General features: G+C 42.0%; 1 protein-coding gene across 1 annotated transcript in view; it reads right to left on the bottom strand.

Moving 5' to 3' along the window:
- Positions 1-22,694, bottom strand: part of Lgi1 (leucine rich glioma inactivated 1) — a 42,499-nt gene that overhangs the window by 9,907 nt on the left and 9,898 nt on the right. The window contains exons 3-5 of the mRNA XM_005352206.3: positions 11,644-11,715; positions 11,460-11,531; positions 2,501-2,572 (exon numbers count right to left, since the gene is read on the bottom strand). Coding sequence (XP_005352263.1) covers positions 2,501-2,572; positions 11,460-11,531; positions 11,644-11,715 — 216 coding nt within the window. The remainder of the gene's footprint in view (positions 1-2,500; positions 2,573-11,459; positions 11,532-11,643; positions 11,716-22,694) is intronic.

Genomic DNA, 22,694 nt, shown 5'->3' with positions numbered 1-22,694 from the left:
CTCTGTGAGTTCGAGGCCAGCCTGGTCTACAAGAGCTAGTTCCAGGACAGGAACCAAAAGCTACGGAGAAACCCTGTCTCGAAAATCAAAAAAAAAAAGAGTGGACTCAAGGGAAATAATGTATGAGTCGTATGTGTAAGTTGCATTTTTCTATAAGGACCCTAAAGAAATGTAAAAAGAAACAGGTATAATTAATTGTAATGTTTTATTTACTCCAACACATTCAAAATTTCATCATCTGGCTGTGTAATCAATATAAACACTATAGAGACAGTGAATAGATTAGTACTCTATTTTCTCTTGTTTTAGTATTATCTTTGAAATTCTCTGTATAGTTTGTACTTATATCTCAATTTGGAGGCTAAATTTTCATCAGAAATTTCATTAGAAATACGTGATCTGTATTTAGAGTCCATAAAGTGTATAGTTCAAAAATAAATTCATGTATCTAAGTTGTCCCAAATGTGATTATTTTCTAATATACTAAGATGAGAAAAAAAAAGTCAATTCAAATCTTAAAAAAATTAAGGCTCCTAAGTATAATTGTGCATCCTTAGCCTATTAAAAGGTCATGGCTCAATCCCTAGGACAAAAATAAACAAATACATAGATAAATAAATGTCAAGCTTAAAACTTGGAGCCTCATTTGTCTCAGCAGCACACTCTGGGAACTCCATGGCTATGAGCATCCAGCAGCTACGTTATTGGGTCTAAAGGATAAAGCATGGAGTTTGCTGTATGATATTGAATTAAATCCAGTGAGCCACTGGCTTTTCTTCCTCATAGACATAGTTAATCTTGACCCTATTCTGGGGTCTACAAATTCCACTTTAATGAGAAACGACTTTGCCATAGCAGAGTTAATGCAGACATAATACCTACAACAGTCCATGCCTGTAATAAACTATGAGGCAGAGTTTAAATTTCCACGCATAGCCGTGACTCATGAAGCTCTCTGTTATTTACTCGGCCTCTGTGCAGATCTTCCATTTCTTTTTCTGTTCACACAGAACTCATAAGTGATGCCCATTCTTCATGAAGCACATAAATAATTTTAAATACATGTGTGTTTAAACACATCTTAAAGAATATGCTCATTTAAAAAAATCAGCAAGAAATCCACTAAGAGAGAAGCTATCATGAATCCTTGTACTTCTAAAATAATCCTCGATTTGGGTTAAGCTCATTCTGGGATTCCCTGGGAGACTGAGCCAAATTGTAAGTGTTGCATTGGCACAGCATGCGACAGAGGGCCCACCATGAACTAAGGCAGCGATGGGCATCATCTAACTTTCAAAACCTTCCCAGAAGTGACCTCATCCCAGAGTGCCAGCCCTTCTGGGCTATTATAAGCCAGAGCAGATTAGAAATTTGCCGGGCTCTCAAGGGAGGTTCTTGATTCTGGCACTCGCTTGGAAAGAAATCAGTTTCCAGGAACTGGGAAAGTAGGCATGTTAGAGAAAAGTAGGTATTAGAGCAACTGCAAAGAATAAAGAGAATTTTATTAGCTTCTTGATTTGAAGTTAAATTCTGGGCTTAGGAGGAAATTCTTAACTCTGATTTTTTGGTTGTTCTTGTTATTAGAGAAAGCTGTTTTGAGATATCAGTATAGACATATATCCTCTCTCTGTGTTATTATTTTTACTTTCTCTATTGGTTCCGTCAATATCTTAAAAAGTTATTTAAGTTTCATCATACATTTCTATTTACTTAATTTTCTTTCTATATATTCAATAACAAAGTAAGTACAAAAAGTGTTCTCATACATCTTTTCATTTGTTCCTATATTCTGCTTTAGGGCAATGTAAATGCCCTGCTAATGTTCTGGAAGAGATTTAAGGAGACTAAACTGCTTTGGGGAGGACTGGGTATATAGAACTTATTTTGCTTACCACAAAGAATATACAAATTCCTTGCAAGATCTTTCACTCTGAAGCTTAAAAGTCAAAGTTTGAAAGCTCTTTTGTTTGAAAAATAATTAAGTTCATTCCCTTCCTGGGGCTTAAGCCAAATTCCTGGGGATTAAGCCTAGAGTTGTTGTTCAGGCTAATGAGAGAAAAGCCAAACCTCCTCCCTTCCCCCACTTCCTGCTCCACTTCTGTTGCCTGACCAACCCATGGGTGTAACCTTTCATCTTATTCTGTCAGTTTCCCAGACTCCTTTATGTTTTTTCTTTGTAGCCCTACTTCCTGGACCTCATGAGAAAAAAGAGATCTTGAAATTTCTGTGGAGGTCTCTACTTTCCCGGTTCCCCCAGCGACCTTAGAATCACTCTTTACCGACCTGCACACACTTTTTCAAAGCACTGCCTGAGTACTTGAGCATTTAGGATTTCCCATGCTAAATCACAAAGAATTCTAACATTTAATCTACGTAGATCCACAAATGAAGTCAATTAAAGCATTCTAATTTTAAAGCCAATTAAAAATATTAATCATCAATATCAGGTCTCACTAATCATTTTAAAGCAGTTAACCAGTGATTTCTTAGGTGCTCTTACACATTTGTTAAAGAATCCAGGCCTTTGAAAATATCTTTTGGGAGTGTCTGGAGATTGTTGTTTGCCAGACTCCTGGAAAGACAAAAGTGATACAACAATGTGGTGAAAATTTTAATAAATGCCATTAATAACAAAGTTTCCTTTTAATAATCATTTTCAGCCTCTTAAATGATACGTAGTACTTTTCTTTTCCCAAGATACCACTCCAATTTCTTTTGTTGAATTTTCAGTTTCTGACCTCTGTGCGTCAACATCCACTTAGCATTGACAAAGCACTTGGTACTGACTTGAGGCAAAGCAACATTAAACCATCAGCAGAACGATGCCTGGGCATCCCTCTTTGAATTTATAAGCCGAGGCTCACACTCTCACAGGTCCAACCTAGATGATGCTTCCCAAGTGATGACTGATGGACCACTATCATGGTAATGTTCACCCCCAAATGCCCTCCCTCTTTTGGCTGGGACTTTGACTTCTTCTGGGCACCTCCTCTTGCTTCAGAGAGCAGCTAGACTTTCCAGTTCCTTTGTCTTCATGTCCTTTCTTCTTTCGGAAGGGCATCCCCTTGTTTCTGGCTTTCGCTTTTTCATTTCAATCTTTCCATCTTGTCACAAAGCTTTCTCACTAATGTCCCCTCATCCATCCTCTGTAATTATTCCTGTCTTCTGATTCTTACCCCGTTATCACAGAATTATTTTCTTTCTTTTCCTAGTTACTGTTTCACAAATGACCAGAATGAGTGTGATAATAGTTAACAAATCGGAAATAGTTTTGATGGTAGCAAGGTAAGAGAAATGTATACACACTAGAGAAAACTGGGCATGACTGAGCACTGGGAAGGGTCCAGGTACTGGCCCTTTTTAGGTTTTGCCAGTGCATTTTATGTATCTTCCACAATAACATTTAAAGCTAGAGCAGAAGAGCCTTTTGTTGGTCTCAAAGGTCTTCGAAAATTCTCTCAATGTCCTTTTAAAACATTCTTCAACGTCCCTGTCTTTTACCTCCTCTACTTAAATATGAGCTCCTCCATATTTAAACATTCATGAGTTTTAGAACTTACTCTAAAATTGATTATGCTGTTTTGTTGGTTTTAGAAATTACTACTAGATGCCAAAATGTTTTTTCAGTGAACCAGGGGGATGTAAGAATGGGAAAAGAGTTAGAAAGTTCAAATCCCCGTGACAATGGGTTTGGTAGGTTTTGCAGTCAGCCTGAGCTGGGTAGAAACCAGACTCTACCACTTAACGGCTGGGTTACGGGTTCTGCATCATTAACAATCAGGCAGCCAGGTGGTGGCGGTACACACCTTTAATCCCAGCACTCGGGAGGCAGAGGCAGGTGAATCTCTGTGAGTTCAGGGCCAGTCTGGTCCACAAGAGCTAGTTCCTGTGGTGGCCAGGGATGATAAGCTAAGTATGAATAGGTCACCCAAAGGAAATTCTTTATTTCCAACCATTATCACCTGCCAGAGTAGAACTCAACCCTTGATACATTTAATGAGAGGCCCAAGTCCCAGTAGTGTCAGTAGTTTCCTGGTAGCAGGAAGAACCAGAAACTGAGATAACCCAACCCCCAACCCAAGAGCAGACCATTCAAAGAAAACGCCAGACATTCCAAGTGCTGTAGATAGAAACACCTGCCAGTGCACATTCACCAGGACACCTTAGACAAATGTCAGCCAATCAGGGGTCCTGAACCTCAGAGACCCCCTCACCCCCACCTTTACTATTATAAAAACCCAATTCTAATTGAGCTTGGAGCCCTCCAGTTATTCCAATACATTGGACATGCAGAGAGACCAAGTTTGCAAACTTGATTAAAATAAAGGCTCTTTGCTTTTACATATGTGACTTGGTTTCTTTGTTGGCCTTGAGGGAACTTCGCGGAATTGGGCATAATGCTTCCAGGACAGGCTTCAAAGCTACAGAGAAACCCAGTCTCGGAAAAAAACAAAAACAAAACAAAACACAACCAGGCTACCCTGGTCTAGAATATCTGCCCCGGGCCCATGTGTTAGAGGTTTAGTTCTCAGCCTCTGTTCTGTTGCTGGGAAATGGTAGAAATTTTAAGAAGTGGAAGATGACTTGGGATGTGTCCTTGAAAGGTCATTGAGACTCTGCCTAGGTTTTGGCAACTTGACACAAGCTAGAGTCATCAGAGAGGAGGGAACTTCATTGAGAAAATGCCTGTATCAGATTGGTCTGTAGCAGGCCTGTGGGACATTTTCTTGATGGATGATTGATGTGGAAGTGTCCGGCCCACTGTGAACAGTGCTATCTCTGGACAGGTGGTCCTGGGGGATGTAAGAAAGCAGGCTGAGAAAGCCATGGAGGAGTAAGTCAACACACAGCATGGCTAGCTTCTCCTTCAAGTTTCTACTTCTTGCCTTCAAGTTCTGGACTGTGACTGGGATAGGTAAGCCGAATAAACTCTCTCCTCCCCAAGTTGCTTTTGGTGGTGAGAAGCATGAATCTAATTAGTCTTAACAATAATAACTTGGAGTCAGATATGGAAGGTGACAGCTGAAAGATCAGTGAAGAGAATGAGATCTGGGGCCCATCAGGCAGCTAGGACAATTGCAGAGCCTGAGACAGCACTGTTGGCTTGAAGATTAGGGTTCCGCCATGGTTATAGCATCCTTCAGGTTCCACCGCGGCAAGTTCCACACTACTTTTCCTCAGCCTCCTGCGCCCCGGCCCGCCCGCCAGCCTCACAGAGAAACAGTTTCATATTATTCTCCTTAGAAGAAGCTCAGCTGTAGCGTTAGCTCCCTGTATCCCTTAGTTCCGACCAGTCTGACCTTGTCAGAGTACACCCCTGCCAGCCTACCCTCTCTAGGTGCCTGTTATCCCATCTGGAGAGACTGAGAAAAGAATGTAGGTTCCATTCACTGCGACAATTAAGAAACATAGCTACCAATGGCTTTATACCTGCTCCATTGCCATGGATTCTGGGAAAACTACTGTGCCTGCAGGTGAATTTTGTGTGTCAAGATCCCAAAATGAACTTTTCCTTCTTGCCATAAAAACCAATGATGCTTAATAGCTACACACTTTAAGAGATGTATTATTTATTTGTGTGTGTTCCTGTTTGCGTGCATGCCTGTGTGTGTATGTCTGTGTGTGTGTGCCTGTGTGTATGTATGTGTGTGCCTATGCGTGTGCATCTGTGTGTGTCTCTGTGTGCTTATATGTGTGTGTGCCTGTGCATATGCCTATGTTTGTGTGTGTGTGTGTGTGTGTGTGTGTGTGTATGCTCTCTGAGGTCAGAAGAGTGTGTCAGATACCCTTGGACCTAGAGTTACTGATGGTTGTAAGCTAGTGGTGGGAAGAAGAACAACAAATGCTCTTAACTGTTGAGCCATCTCAACTTAGGAGGGTGAAACCGTCTTTTCTCTCTTTCTTAGGAAGAAAACACTGTGGCTTGGTAGTCCTAAAAATCCATCTTTTGCTTTTATTGACACATATACCAATATATAAATCTATATACTAATTATTTACCACATTAAGAAAATTTTGAAACTATAAAAGCTGTTTTTAAGAGAATGAAGGCAAAAATTAATTATTACAGTGAAGCTTTCTTCCCATCACTAACACAGCCACCCAGAACAAGTGATTCTAGAAGCCACATCACCATTCCTGTGCTCCAAGGTCTCTAGTATCTGCTGTCCTTTAGAGCAATGGCTTGTGGGAAAGGAACTGTGAACTGGGGTCTAGACCTCCCTTCTCTTCAAAGGTCTCTTCATTGGGCTACTCTGGTGAGTGTGAGGGTTAAATCAGAGCCGAGTTTTAATATTAACCCGAGAACTCTTCTTAGGAACAAGAGGAAGAAAACTTAGGCGTGTTAAAGAGAAAGTGGTCTGGGGACCTAGGTGGCCTCCTGAGGTATCAGTTGACTTTCAACTGGGATGAGCTGAGGAAAAGCAGGGCCTGGCCTTGACCCAAGCCAGCTTCCGTCAGACTCACCATCAGTCTACAAACCAGCTCCAGAGTGCAATGGGAACCGGTGTGAGCTCGGAATGGGAGGCAGGCTCGAGTTTTGGCAGTTTTCTATGAAGTCAGTTCTCTTAGGTAAGAAAGTTTTCCAAGTTCTAATCTTGCTCTTAAATCACATCTTCATACCGTTCCTTATGAGGGACAGTAAGCAACTCTGCAGTGGGTACTAAGTGACAATTGGCACTTCTCAGGTATGTCTGATCAAGAGGAAAGCAATCACCAATGTCAAATGATGAGGGCTATTAAACCTCAGTGAATTGAGCTCACAGAGAAAATCATAATTGTTAAAAGTTAGTTTATCTTGGCTGGGTGGCGGTGGCACATGCCTTTAATCCCAGCACTTGGGAGGCAGAGGCAGGTGGATCTCTGTGAGTTCAAGGCCAGCCTGGTCTACAAGAGCTAGTTCCAGGACAGGCTCCAAAGCTACAGAGAAACCGTATCTTGAAAAACAAAACAAAAACAAACAAACAAAAAATGACTCATTTTTTGTCACTGCATTGACAGTGAGGATAGCAAGGTACTCGGGAACTCATAACTCCCAAACTTGTTTGGAGATTAAATGGGTGGATAGCTACAAAGTGCTTAGAAAAGAGCCTGGAGAGCGCCAGTGCCCAGGGAAGAGCTAACCCGAGGGTCTGGAATCAGGATTGCAAATGCTGCAGTGTTCTCGCGCTCTCTCTCCAGTTCAGAGCAAACCTGAATGTCAGCCTGTGAAGCTGCAGGCTCCTAGAGACACAAGCCCAAAGTGAGGATGGTTGCAGGGGGTGGGGTGGGAGCACCCCAGATGACCGTGGGTGTTGCTTTCTTAGCAGCACAGCCCCGTGGCACTGAAACAAATGAGCTGTCTGAGCCAGTCTAGTCTGCCATGGCGGCGATTTTCCAATGGGTTCCATTGCCATAATTAAAGGTTGTCTCAGGCAAACCACCAGCGCACCAAGGTGGATGCAGTGATGGGAAGAATGGCTGCCTGCCTGCCTTCCAGAATGCCTGCCCCTAGCCGCTAGTCTCCCAAGCAGGTGTTCGGTGTGGGCAATATCCCAGGAGTCCTGGGGGATGAGCTTCAAGTAGCCTCTGAGCTGAAGCTACACTTTCAAGTCTCTGTTGTCACCGTGGAGGAACTGGGGGAGAGTGAGGGCGTGTGTGAGAGCAGGTCCCTAGGATGTGAAGGTGGTGGCCCCAGTCATGAAAATTCACAGTGCGGTGTGCTTCTTCCCTAATTCTGTATCTTGACGCACAGAAATATACACTACCGGTCTCTTGCCACATAATGTCATATGCTGCTGCCTTAGAATTCTGACAATAAAAAGGCCATCACTAGAATTGAGCCTATCCCAGTACCCTGCCCTAGAATTTCCCGAAACTCCTGAGTCCGCCAGTATTTAATTAGAGTTGTAAATATATGCCTGCATGATACCAGGGTACTACTCAGAATAAAGCAATTCAGAGAGGGTCTCAGTACTTAACAGCTTTTATAGCGGCTGAATTACAAGAGTAGGGCACTATGTCTGGCTTTGTTTGTTTGTTTGTTTTTAATGTGCTTTCTGGGGGCTTGAACTCAGAATCTAATGCATACAAGGCAAGCATCTTACTGAACTAAGTTATCTGTACTGACTTTCAAATTGTCTGTAAATGCCCTTTAGGAAGGAAACCCAGCAAAACAGATATATTTTAAGAAGTGATAAAAATGCAATGTCTCCAAAGGAGCAAACCTAGTCTTTGCAGCAGATCTAATATCAGGCCAAAATGGAATGAGTTTGGTTTAAAAGTGTGCATCCGATTCCAACTCTGCAATTGGAGAATGGGAGCAAAGGCGGGGCTCTTCAGAATCTCCTTCACTCCTCTCTTCAGATTATATTACGGTTATTGATTTGGCTGTATGTGTGCAGCGCTTGTGTGCGTGCATGCACACACCACGGTATATGTGTGGAGGCTGGAGGATAATTTACAAAGAGCCAGTTCTCTCCTTCTACCATGTGGATCCTAGGATCCAGTTCAGGTCATCAGACTTAGCAGCAAGCACCTTTACCCACTGATGCATCTTGCTGGCTCTAGGATCCCTTTCTTCTCTCAAATCTACACCTTAAATCATGTACCAGGATCTGGTCAGCTTTGATGAGGGTTCTCAGGTTCTGCTTTAACTGACACAGTGGAGCCTTCTCTGGATGGTTTGCTGAAGACCTGGGCAACTTCCGACTTTGCGGCCGAAGAGAAGGGGAGGAGTGTCCTCTCTGGGCATAATTTACACATTCATTCTCATGCCTCTAGAAGGGCAATGCCACTGCCCAATCCTTCCATAAGGTCACCTGGCAACTACGGTGAGATAAGGGTTGAAACCGCTTTATAAATTCTCCCTGTGCTGTACACAGGCCAGAGGGCTTGCTGACAGCACCTTGCTGCTGGAATGCTTGCCTTTCAACTGGAAAGAACTGGTCGAAGGTGGAGAAAGTGCTCTTTGAAGCCTAAAACCTTGAAGAAACAAAGCTTGTTCATAAGCAGTAAATATAGTGGGAAATGAACTAGATGTACTGAGCAGGCAGAGACTTTGGGTTTCAAAGGCTGCCTGCTCCATCCCTAAAGGGAAGCAGGAAGTACACCTTTAAAAGGAGCCTAAGTAGAAGGGAGCGCAAAACCCCAACAGGGCGAAATGTTTGTTTTCCAATTCCTCTACCTGTTCCTTCAAGGTGAGATGGATCTCACTCCTCTTTAGGGCTCTTACTCCTTGTAATGCTTAAATTGCCCCCTAGCGATGACTTAGCAAGGTCCATGCATTGTTTCCACTTTTGTAAATCAAAATAATGGCATCATGGATTAGGTAAAGATGCAAAAGACCTAAGGGTCCCATTTGTTTGACCTAAGCCAGCCCTCAGATACAAACCTCCTCCAATAAAGTCACTCCTCCTAAGCCTCTCCAAACAGTTCCACCAGCTAAGGAATGTATAAGTCTATGGGTGTTATTGTCATTCAACCCACCACTACATATGGTAGTGAATAGCCATTTCACCTTTTGTGTGTTTATTTATTTTATTGCATTTTGTCTGAAAAACATTCTGCAGAACTAGACTCTATGATAAACGCTGTAGAATATTAATTCTACTCCATAACCATCTTTATATCATATTTTACCACCAACTGGAAGGGCATTGCAAATGGTGTTTGTACTATAATGACCATAGACAAGCCTTGAAAGAATAGTATTGGGTTATATAAAATACCTTTGACTTTCAGCTTCTTCTTGTTGCAATCCTAAAAGCAAGAGACAATGGGGCCTGGTAGGTATAGCAGGATGACCACATGGACACACTAGAAAGCAGGTTCTAAGAGCAAGTGTTACTCTGCTTCATCAGGGCTTAGAACAGAGCTGAGCAACTGTGAGATTAGCTCAAGATCGACAGAATGAGTATGACACACAGATTTCTCACATCATCAACACAGATGAGGCTCATTTTAGGTGTTTAAAAAAATCGCCACTGATCGATTGAGTAGCCAATCCAATTCAGAGACTGAGCTGATTTTTTTTTTCTTGGTTTCTCAAGATAGGGTTTCTCTGTGGTTTTGGAGCCTGTTCTGGAACTAGCTGTTGTAGACCAGGCTGGTCTCGAACTCACAGAGATCCGCCTGCCTCTGCCTCCCAAGTGCTGGGATTAAAGGCGTGTGCCACCACCGCCCAGCTGAGTTGGTACTTTTATAGTTACATAAGAAATCAGTTCAATAATCATGTCTCCTGCTCAACATTCTGTTTCTGATCTGGGCCTGGTGCTGCAGGCCTATAATCCCAGATACTCAGGTATTTGAGGCAAGAAAATTGTAAATTCAAAGATTGTCTAGACTACGGAACAAGCTCAAGACCTGCCTGGACAACTTAGGAAGCTGCTGTTTCCAAATAAATAATAGAACTGGGTGGTGATGGTACACATCTTTGATCAGCATTAGGTGCTGATCACGTTCTCATGAAACCAGGAAGCACGCTTATATTTCTTCATGTTTCCCGGGAGACAATATTGTCTGTAGATGGAAGTTTCTCTCCCACCCAGTTCCACAGTGGTTCAGTTCCAAAGAAACACACAGAGGCTTATATTAATTATAACCTGTTTAGCCTATTGGCTGAGGCTTATTATTAACTGACTCTTATAACTTAAATTAGCCCATAATACTTGTCTATATTTAGCCACGTGACTTGGTACCTTTCCTCAGTGAGGCATTCTCATCTTGCTTCCTCTGCATCTGGCTGGTGACTCATTCTCTGCCTTTCCCCTTTCCATAATTCTCTTAGTCTGGTTGCCCTGCCTATACTTTCTGCCTGGCTACTGGCCAAACAACATTTTATTAAACTAATATGAGTGATAAATCTTTACTGTGTACAAGAGTGTTTTCCCACAGTAATTGTCCCTTGTTTAGAATGACTGCTGTATCTTTAATTACCCACCAAATAATTAAGTTTTTCAGGTTATAAAATAGACCATTCAAGCACTACATAGATACTGCCTATGGTTACATCCTGTTTAAATACATATAAAGTCAGGACTTATATGGTGAAAAAAGAACAGCAAACATCAAATTAAAGGATATATTCAAACTTACTATTCTCTAATATAATTCTCCAATAAAACTCATTTCAGTCATCTTATTCCCCTACATTAGATTGCTTTTCTAATTATGCTCCATCTGGGCTAAAAATAGCAATCACAATCAATTTCCTGAGTACTTGCTGACAGATGACAGAGAGGACAGCGAGTGTGCGTGGAGAGAAAAAATTTGAGTTCTTAAATTTTCATGGGCACTCTTAACCTTAGGAACCAAACTGAATTCACGGCTCAAAAACAAAGGTAGGGCTATGGCTCAGTGGTAGAGTGCTCACATAGTGAATACAAGGCCTCAGGCTTGATCCTAGCACTGCAGAATCCCCAATAAACCCAAATCAGCCCAACAAACAAAGCCTGAAAAATAATAGCAACAACTATACTTACAAGTGAATTAAAGACTTGAGTCCCCGGAAAGTATGTCTTGAAATGGACTTGATATTGTTGTTTTCTATGAATCTGCAAGAGGTGACAACAGTTTTGGTCAGACAACCACAGGAGCCGAGGAGTACCTGTCCTGAGTCAGCGTTGGGGTAGGGGGGTGGGGCAGAAGTGGGGTTGTCTTACTTACAAATATTCTAGATGTGGAAGACCAATAAAAGCGTCATCACTGATCACATCAAAGGAGTTGGATGTGAATAACCTGCCCAGAAAAAGTGCACAGTGAAAACCATGAAACTGTCAGCCTATTGGTCTTTACTGCTTTCGTCCCTGAGAGAAACAGCTGGAAACAGCTGGAGCTTGACACAGATAAATGTCTGTTTTCTATAATGTTGTTGATACAGAAAACCATGGCAGCTTTTCTCACTCCTAGCTGTCCGCTCCTGAAATGCTCACTGAAGGGGTGCTTGCAGCCCCTCTCTTCAGGTCATAGGCATCAAGCATCCTAGGAAGCATTTGGAGACACAAGCCGAGCAAGTAGGCACAGGTACAGCCAAATCTACGGCAAAGACACTAGGGGTCATTTTCATGAGAAAACAAGCTCTGGAAACTTCTGGAATGTCTTGAAAGGCCCAAATAATGGAACTGTGGGAGTTTAATGCTGGGAATTGTGGGAGAATTGTGGCCCCATTACGCTGTGATAGCTGATGGCAGGTATAGTGAGCGGACAGTGGTCACAAATAGCAAACAACAGCTAACCTTCTTTGAAAACACAACAGGCTGAAGATGGAAAATAACGGCACTTAGGAGGCATTTGAGGCCGTTTTATTACTAAATAATTAAAAGAAACACTTTTACTTGGACAAATTTTGTCAGCATTTTTTCAAAATCACCAAGGAAAAAGGACATCAACAAATCTATCACCAAACCCTGTTGAACTCTTTGGAGAAGGTGCCAGGTTTCTAACCAAAAACCTAAAACCAGGCATTTTTAGGCTAAATAAATAATTGAATTGTATGCCAGACAATTTAATAACAATGTAATAAGTCTGCTAATAAATCTTGTAGTATTTTTACTTTGAGAGTGTAGGTCAAATGTAACTGCCAGTAATTTGTCAAGCGACTTCTCTCTGAGCCCGTTAACTGGGGAGATTAAACCAGGAGATTTTACTTTGTGAAGTACTTTGAAATGAGCAATTTATGTGATAGAATAATCAGGGGAGGGTTAGACATGAACTGAGTAGAAACCGATAATTTTCAAAGCTGAAGGATGGGAACACAGGTGTGAATTTTATGGTCAACTCTATTTTTAGAGACTTGAGATTTTTTTTTTTCCATATAAAAAATGGAGGTGGAGGATGAACCAGCCAAGTGAAACAAAATGACCTCTTCTGCTTCTTCCCAAACTATCAGACCTGGAACGGTGTTGAGTTCGCTACTAATCCCTCTTCCCTCTGGCGTCATGACTTTTTCAAGTCACTCACTGGACTCTGCAAAGCCAAGAGCCACTAATCACACACGTACTACAGCCTGTTCTTATTAAAACGAAGCACGAGGTTCATGACTCCCGTCACGACTCTGGTAATTGTCTCCTCTCATTTTATGGTTCTGGAAAGCCACACGATGCTCAGCCTCACTCTTAGGTAAGCTGACATCCAAAGGCTGGAGCAGGCTTTGTTTTGGTCCTTAAGGGCAGCAGAAACAGGGATGAGGGGAGTAAAATAGAGTAGCGACAGATACAGATAAGTGCCTCTCAGACTCGGCAGTTTGCACACTGCCCTGCGGCTCACCGGGGACACTCCAAGGTGCGGGAAGAAATAGCTCTTTCATCAGTACCACCCCATTAGGTTAAATCAGAAGCAAGACAGACTGGGAATGGGTACCAGTGGGCATCCCTTGTCTATGCATTGTCTATGTGTGGCACAGAGATGAAAGACGGGGTTTCTTCTAGAATTTCTGTTGGCCTGTGCAGTATTATACTTAGTACAAGGATACGTGATAGTAACTGCTTCATTGTGAAGACTGGACAAATGTTTGTCTAACAAAGAGGCTTTCACTTTACAGCACGTTGCTAGATTACAACACTGGATGTAATCTTAGAGCCAGGACTTGCCCTTATTTGTTTTTGTGCCCCCCCAACTCTATCCCATTTCCTGGTTTTGAAAAGAAAAATGTTTGCCAAACTAAATTTCAAAGGTTAAAACCTCTGGCTAAAACTATAACTACAAGCAAAATATCCTAAGGAAGGAGGTCAGAACTCGATAAAGCACATGCTACGTGGTTAACGGAGCAAGGACAAAAGGCAGCTGAACAAACCTATGTAGGTAGACATCAACACAGTGGTTTTCTTGGAGGGTGCTCTAACTGAAAGCAAGCACAAAGGCTGTCTCTAGGGTGATAATAACATTTGATTTCTTAACCTGGGTGCTGGACCCAAGGGTGCTTATTTGTAAACAACCAAAAAGCCATTGAGAAGTAGTGTACTTGTGACCATGTCTTTATGTATAATTATATTTCAATTTAAATTTTTCTTACAAAAGCTGAAAAAGTTGCTCCGGCTGAGATAATAATGAATATCATAGGTTTTTTTTGATTCTAAAATTCAATACTGGTTTCTATGAACATGGGATTGTAAAATTATACATATATTCTAAATCTACTTGGGTGGTTTATTTATTTTATTGTTCAATATAAACTTGAAAAGACTCATGAATAGATCACATTCTATTGGAAAAATAAAACTCAAATCCTTAATTTTTATAGAGTCTTAGAAATACATTTTATTTCACCGGGTGGTGGTGGCACATACCTTTGATCCCAGCACTCGAGAGGAAGAGGCAGGCAGATTTCTGTGAATTTGAGGTCAGCCTGTTCTACAAAGATAGTTCCAGAACAGCAAGAATTAAACCCTATCTTGAAAAAAAAAGATAAAAGAGAAAGAAATATTTTATTTCAACATTATGATTTGTAATTAAATCAGATAAATCAAGTATTCTTCTAACTCTGTTAAAGGAAATGGCACCTGCTGTAGCCCATGTTCATACAAAACAGTTCTAAGACAAAGCAGGATGGCTGTGTTCTATTTACATAACCTCTGTCCTTTTCCATGGGTGATTAGGGTAAGAAAGACATAGTTTTTCCTTCTGACTAGCCAGTTCCTAGATTGGGTAGTGTTCCACCATCCAAATGGCCTGGCTCAGAAAAATATTGGCTAAAACAATAATACCCTTCTTCAGTTTATGGAACTGACAGCTGAAACAAACTCAGCCTGCAGAGGAGCTAAAGAAGCACTCTTGGATCAATGACAATTAAGACGTGTATACAAGGACCACATAGGAACTGACCGCATATGGAGCCCTCACAGAGGGAAGAGTGTTGAAGGCCTCATGGGGAGATGCCTGGATCCGTGTCACCTCCAAACAGCGCTTTTCAATCTTGGATGCACTTGGAATCACCCAGCGAGCTTAAAAATACTGACAACTCATTCCCACTCTCAGGGATTCTGGCTAAATTCTACACTTGGAGTGTGGCCCAAGCTATTTTAAAGCTGCCTGAGTGGTGTGTTCAGCCAGGATGCATAGGGAGAAGCTTCTGGGTCAGTTGTGATACCCCGTGTACTCGTGGGGACCAAGAATCTTCTGATCCTTGTAGCAGTTGGTGTGGGTCATGGAAGGGCTATGGGTTTTCCTGTCCCCCAAATACACATAATGTGAGTCCGCAGTCATATGGATCAGATGGGACAAATGTCACCACAGGAGCCACGCCCTAGAGTTGTTTGTGAGGGGACACAAGTCTGAATGGCCTTGTTACCCCGAGCAGAGCTCAGAGGTCGATATCCCAGTCTGTAGAGGTCACGTGTGGTTTGCCTCTGTCGCAGTCCCATGAGACCTCGGAAATCTCTGCCACTTCTCTCTTTCTGCAGAAGGGAAAAACCAGGCATGTTCCCACTAATCTTGGGAATAATCTTTCTTGGGATAGATCGGGGTGGGCCTTGACTGTTCTAGTTCCCCTTAAGGGATAAGCATGTTTCAATATGTCATGAAACAGGCTGTGGGAGGAGTGAGGATAATTTTTTTTTAAGCCAAGGGCGTGTGTTTCCTTGGAAGACCTAGAAAGGCTGCATAGAATGAACTGAGAAAAAAAATCAGAGAAACAACATCCTTTACAATAGTCACAAATAATATAAAATATCTTGGAGTAACTCTAATCAAACAAGTGAAAGACCTGTATGACAAGAACTTTAAGGCTTTAAAGAAAGAAATTGAAGAAAAGATATCAGAAAATGAAAAGATCTTCCATGCTCATCGATAGGTAGGGTTAACATAGTAAAAATGGCAATCCCACCGAAAGTAATCTACAGACTCAAGGCAATTCCCATCAAAATCCCAACACAATTCTTCACAGAGCTTGAAAGAACAATACTCAACTTCATAAGGAAAAATCAAAAACCCAGTATAGCTGAAACAATCCTGTACAATACAGAAACTTTTAGAGGCATCACCATCCTTTACTTCAAACTCTACTATAGAGCCATAGTAACAAAAGCAGATTGCTATTGGCATAAAAACAGACACATGGATCAATGGAATTGGATCAAAGATGCTGACATACATTCACACACCTATGAATACCTGATTTTTAACAAAGAAGCCAAAATTATATAATTAGAAAAAAAGAAAGCTTCTTCAACACATGGTGCTAGCATAACTGGATGTCATGTAAAAAAAATGCAATAGATTCATATCTATCTCCCTGCACAAAAATCAAGTCAAAGTGGATCAAAGACCTCAACATAAATCCAGTTACGCTGTACCTGATAGATGAGAAAGGGGGAAGTAGCCTTGACTGCATTGGCACAGAAGACTGTTTCCTGAATATAATATCAGTAGCACAGACACTGAGAGCAACAGTTAAATGGGACCTCCTGAAACTGAAAAACGTTTGCAAAGTGAATGACACCTGTCAATAAGACAAAATGGCAGCCTCCAGAGTGGGAAAAGATCCTCACCTATACCCTATGTGACAGGGGGTTGATATCCAAAATATATAAAAAACTCAAGGAAGCTAAACATCAAAATGCCAAATAATCCAATTTAAAAATGGAGCACAGATCTAAACAGAGAATTCTCAACAGAAGAATCTCAAATGACAAAATGATACTTAATAATTGCTCACCATCCTTAGTCATCAAGGAAATGCAAATAAAAAAGACTCTGAGATACCATATTGCACCTGACAGAATGGCTAAGATCAAAAACACTGGTGACAGCTTATGTTGGAGAGGATGTGGAGTAAGGGGACACCTCCACTGCTGCTGGGTATTGACAGAGGTTTCTGTCCCATCAGGTCCCACATCTGTTTAGTCCCAAAGAAATCACACAGAGGTCAACATTAATTATAAACTGGTTGGCCTAGTATCTCAGGCTTTTTATTAACTCTTATAACTTATATTAGCCCAAAATTCTTGCCTGTGTTAGCGACGTGGCTTGGTACCTTTTTTTGGTGAGGCAGTCACATCTGTATCTGGCTTCTTCTGTGTCTGGGTGATGACTGCAGACTGAAACTTTCCTCTTCCCAGAATTCCTGTTGCTCTGCCTCTATTTCCTGCCTGGTCACACCACCTATACTTCCTGCCTGGCTACTGGCCAATCAGTGATTATTTAAAATACAAGTAATAGGGCACAGAGCATTGTCCAACAGCAGCCGGAAGTGCAAACTTGTACAGCCACTTTGGAAATCGATATGGCAGTTTCTTAGAAAATTGGGAATCAATCTACCTCAAGATCCAGCTATAAAAGTTTAGGTATATACCCAAAGGATGCACACTCATACCAAAAGGACACTTGTTCAACTCTATCATAGCAGCATTATTCGCCTTAGCCTCAACCTGGAAGCAATACCCCTCAATCGAAGAAGGATAGGGAAAATGTGGCACATTTACACAATGGAGTACTACTCAGCTATAAAAACAAAGACCTCATGAAATTTGCAGGCCAGTGGATGGAACTAGAAAAAAAAAAGATGATTCTGAGTGAGGTAACCCAGACCCAGAGAGACAAACATGGTATGAGATGTACTCAGCCATAGGTGGATATCAGGAGTAAAGTAGAAGATACCAGCCCACAAGCCACAGCCCCAAAGAGGCTAGATAACAAGAAGGGCCCAAAGAGAGATGCATGGATTTCCCTAGGAGGGGGAAGTAGAAAAGATCTCCTGGGTAAACTGGGATGGGGGTTGGAAGCTGGAGGGAAGGGAAAGAGAGCCTCCCAAGTGCTAGGATTACAGGTGTGCACAGCACCCCAACTTAATATAGTTTAATAGATGACTGGGTTTTGTATTGTGGCATGCTATAATGTAATTGTCTAATGAAAATTCCAGTTTTAACTGCACACTCCATTTGGATACAAACACTTTTCCTGTCTCTATTTCCCTAGATGGACTAGGAGTAGATTTTCACTGGATGTAGGATGTTTTTAAGTCCCTAGTTTTTATGCAAGCTTTGCCAATCACATGTTCAACTCTGGAGTACAGGCCTATTTCATCATCTCTTCACTAACATTTATTTATCACTTTTTCCCTATGAAAAATGACTTCTTAATTCACTTGGGACTTAGTCCCACGTATAATGTAAAGTGGATCATTTCCTTGGCTCTTTCCTAAACATTCTGTTTTTGTTCACAATTAAAGGACCTCTATCTTGTGACTGTTGTTCTTTCCAAATGGCTACCATTTTCCTAGCTTTTTTCCTCCCAATAGTGAATTTTGGACTTATGTATTATACCCACTGTTTCTTAATATAAAAATTATTTTATTTTTCATTATTATTTATTTTATTTCCTTCTGGTATCTATTGAATTTAACACTCAATCATATTTTTATTCTCTCTCTATAAACATGAAAACATGGAGACATATGACTTCACCACTGTGTAAAATATCAAGCAAGTTTTGATTAGTAATAAGCTTTTGATTACATATTTCATTTAACCATTATTTACAAGAATGCTTTCTTTCCTTTCTCCCTCCCTCCCCCCTTCTCTTTCTCTTTACTCTTTTCTTTTCTTTCTTTCTTTCTTTCTTTCTTTCTTTCTTTCTTTCTTCTTTCTTTCTTTCAAGACAAGTTTACACTATATAACCCTGGCTGGCCTGGAACTCACAAAGATCCATCTGTCCCAGCATCCTGAATATTATGATTAAAAGTATGTACTACCGTGCCCAATTTAGAATATTTTTGAAACTGCCTTTTTAAAAACAAGCTTTCATAAATTTAATTGACAATATACACTGTGGCGAGAGGCTATGATTTGATGTACTAAGGACTGACCCCACCCTGCAGTCCTTTCTTCCACTTGCCTCTGTATGGCTGTGTATGGAGCAAGGCACAGCTCTTCATCAACAAAACACTTTTGTGCCATGGCCATAATGTTGTTGGTGGCTGGGGTCCTAGTCGAATGAAAGCTAAGATCAGCTTTCAAAAGAATAGGCAACGTAGTCACCAGGGATCTTAGATTAAACAGAACGTGTGGTCAGCAGCCGAGAAGTGAACGAGGGGCAGGGGGTCTGAGAAGCAAGGTCTGGCTGTAGGCATTCAAGGCTAAGGCTGCCCTAGGAGCAGCTGACACTACAGAGACAAAGGTCCATTCAGAGAGAGGACAGGGCAGGCACAAGGAGTCCAGAAGTGGCTTCTTGCCCTGGTTTCTTCTTCCAAAGGCCAAGAAAGGAACACCACAGAAGGACCAAGCTTACATCTTGATTTCCTGTTTGGCCATAAATCGTCTGTGTATCCTAATGCATTCCAGTTGCTGTCTTATTAAAGGAAGGGACTGGATGAGATAGTTTCAGGGGTTACAATTAATTCTAAAGACATATGAGTCTAGGTTTGTGACATTGTAAGCTGGGATGGAGGTCTGTCTGCAGATAGCAAAACTCAGTGCCTGTGAGAAAATCTCATTGTCCCAAGTCAGGCTGCTCACTTGGCCCTGTCCCGAGACCCCTGACCCAATGATACTCACTCAGAACCTCTGTACCGCCTGAACATCTTGACTGCCATCAGAACTGCCACAGGCCCCTGAAAGGCCCGCCCCCACTTTTACCTAGAACAGGTTCTCCTAGCAACAGAGGAGAAGAAGACTTCCCTCACCCATTCCTCTCCTGTAATGGACGAAGGACCAGCAGTGGCACTGGCTGCCACCTGGATATGGAATACAGAATCAGACTTCAAAGCGTGTTTCTGCCACTTATTGCACGTTAACAAATTAAGAATGAATATGCTTGTGCTCTGTTAAAAATGAGAATTATAATAACAAAAGGACTCTCTGGATGAGCCTACAGAATCCTGGGAGACTATAGATGAGCATTGTCTCTGGGGCTTCTGCCAGGGAGCAGCTACACAGAGAAAACAGGGATGGGAGAAACTCAGTTTCAGGGAAATCATCCTTGCCAGAGAAGACTGGTGGTATGGTCCAAGCTATCAGGCATCCACGGGCAGTGTATGAAGACGCACAGTACATATTCAGGTTCCTACGGGTCGAGGAACATATGATAGCATATGTGTACTATCTATGCATTAAGGAGAACAAACTGCATCCATTCCAGCTGTTGGGGGCTGTGGCAGCACTGCTGGCGGGACTTGTCAAAGCCTTTAGGGCCTCGCTTAACCAATTCAGACCCTTTGGCTGTTGGTAACGTTCATTATCCAAAAAGAGCAGGGCTGACTGAAGAAGAATTAACAATAGGCTGGTGATTCACATCAGCTAAGCACCCCTGTTCTGAGTGCATGTGTCATAGGAATGATTTACATTAGAATATTTTAAAATATGCTCTTCAGACAGAGGAGCGCTCAAGTGGGAAGCAGTGATGAAGAGCACATTGTTTGACAGTTATTTTTGACTCTCACCCTTGAAAAATATTTTCAATGTAATTCAGCTGATCCTCAAGTCGTCTGCCAAAAGGTGTGTGTGTGTGTGTGTGTGTGTGTGTGTGTGTGTGTGTTCTAAAGACATAAACTCTAATTCCACCTTAGACAGGGGAAGAAACTGAAGCTGGCAGAGATTGAGCAATGTGATCAAGCTGTATTTTTTTTTTGTCACTAGTGGGCCAGGATTAGAATATAGATTTCAAATCTGTAAGAGTTCCCTGCGCACATGCCCACCCCTTTATGATATAGTTCATTAACTCTCATCTCAGTATATTCAAAATGCGTTCTTTCTAGAAACTGGCACAGCCGCTCCCTCTCCCTGTGATTATATGATGTCATTATCTAGCTCCCAGGAACACCAAGGAGTGATTTAAATTTTATCTAAAGTCGGATCTGTACCAGACCTCATCTTCAGCAGCTCAACGTCTCTTTTATTCTCAAATGCATGCGGAGATGTGGGTTTTATAGACTCCACTTAAAACATAAAGAAAACTGAGGTGAGAGGGAGTAAAATAATTTAAATCTTGCAAATGGTATAGGTACAATTCTGCAATTCCTGCATGATTGTCCCACTGGGACTGGTTAATGACCATGAGCACAGCTAGCTTCCCCACCTTGGTCCTACCAGCTCTGCCCAGTAGCCATAAACTGGAACAGCTGACCAATATTTCCCAGGCTGCATAAGAACTTCCAGGTACTGGGAGGGTCACACAGAGAAGAAATGGCAGCTGAGCTTAGTAGAGTGGGTTGAAGAAACTCATCCGGGTTTTTAGCTCTGCAAGTCCTTTCTTTAAGTAGAGCCTCTTCAAAGGGAAATTAAACATGCAAGTTCCCAATCTCATTGGTAGCAGGACCTGTCAATCACTGAAATCTACACAAACTGAGTCTCCCATGGAATGTATCCAGGGCAGCTCTGGCTCAGAGACAAAGTAAGCAATAATGACAAAACTCACTTCCATTAAAAGCAATAATACAGCGAGAGTACAACCAAGCTACGGAGCCTTTCGCTTGACGATTGAGCTGCAAGTCATTTCCAAGTAGATGAGCTAGACCATCGACTTGGAGGTCCCTAAGGAAGAGACAGACATATGCCAAGCTGCTTGACCAGGTGGATAGGCTGGTGGTGAGGCACGACTCTAACGAAACCGTTTTGAGTCATCCCCTTATGGACCAGATGGCTTCATTTCTCCTTTAGAATGATAGACGTGACCCGTCCATGGTTTGCCACCATGACTCTTCAGAACAAAGTGAGATCTAAATAAGTAAGCTAATAACTGAGTTTTGTGTCTGGACATTTTCAAGAGACGGTCCATAAAACCCATGTTATAGGGGAGGTTGAGAAGAATAGAACAACTTTAATTACAGAGTCTTCTCTAAGTCAAAGTGCATTGTGAGCAGCCAATCAGGGATGGAGATGCAGTTGTCCTCACTGGAGCATCCAACCCTCTCCTTGAAGAATAACGGTTCCCCTGGCCACAGGCTTGGAGAACACTGCGTTAGGATGGAGCGCCGAAGGAAAGAAGGGCCTTTTCTTTTACTGTTTTCTTTCTTTTCCTGTCAGCTTGCCTGCCTCTCTTTTCAAGCAGGGAGACCAGAGCTTAAACATACAAATGAGGGTGGAAACCTAGGCAAACTAGGAAGGCCTTGCCAGCGATGCTGCTGCTCTTTCAGAGAGCATTTGGAACTCCTTTGCCGCCATTGTCCCCAGGAATCGGGGCACATTTCCCCTGAATAACCTTGTTAATGGCAGAGGTTGACCCTTTGAGAGGGGGTTTGGTTTGGGGAACAAAGCTACGCAAAGTCAAACCTGCCCGAGATTATTCCTGTCAGAAGGAAGTAAACAGAAGTGGTTAACAGTAAGGGCGAAGGTTTCAGCTCCGCTTCTGCAGCTTATTGGGGTTCAACAGACAGTGAGGGGCTACCTGGGCTTACACTCGCTCAGTACTCGGTACTTCCTCCAGAGAGAATTCTGTGCACTTGGGAAGGTCGTGATGATGAGATAAAAATTGAAATACAGAGTGAGCAGCACCAGGCAATGTAAAAGTCTCTAGTCAAAACTTAACTGGTTTTACTGTGTGGCTTGTAAACCTCCAGTGAGGCCTCTTAAAGAAGAGCAGAGATACTTAGCTGTGGAAGCATGGGATGAATCCGTTTGTTCTTATGGATTTTTGGTTCTATGTTTTAGAGATTCATCTGATTCTTTTTTCACAAAGTGTATATGGATGTATGCGTGAGTGTGTGTATGTGTGTGCATGAGTGTGTGTGTGATTGAATGTGTGTAGATGTGTGTGTGCATGAGTGTGTGTATGTGTGTGCATGAGTGTGT

The sequence above is a fragment of the Microtus ochrogaster genome, chromosome 8 (assembly GCF_000317375.1).
Source record: "Microtus ochrogaster isolate Prairie Vole_2 chromosome 8, MicOch1.0, whole genome shotgun sequence".
NCBI lineage: Eukaryota > Metazoa > Chordata > Mammalia > Rodentia > Cricetidae > Microtus > Microtus ochrogaster.
Note: the sequence above shows the minus strand (reverse complement) of the source record. Positions and strands in the feature narration are given on the sequence as shown.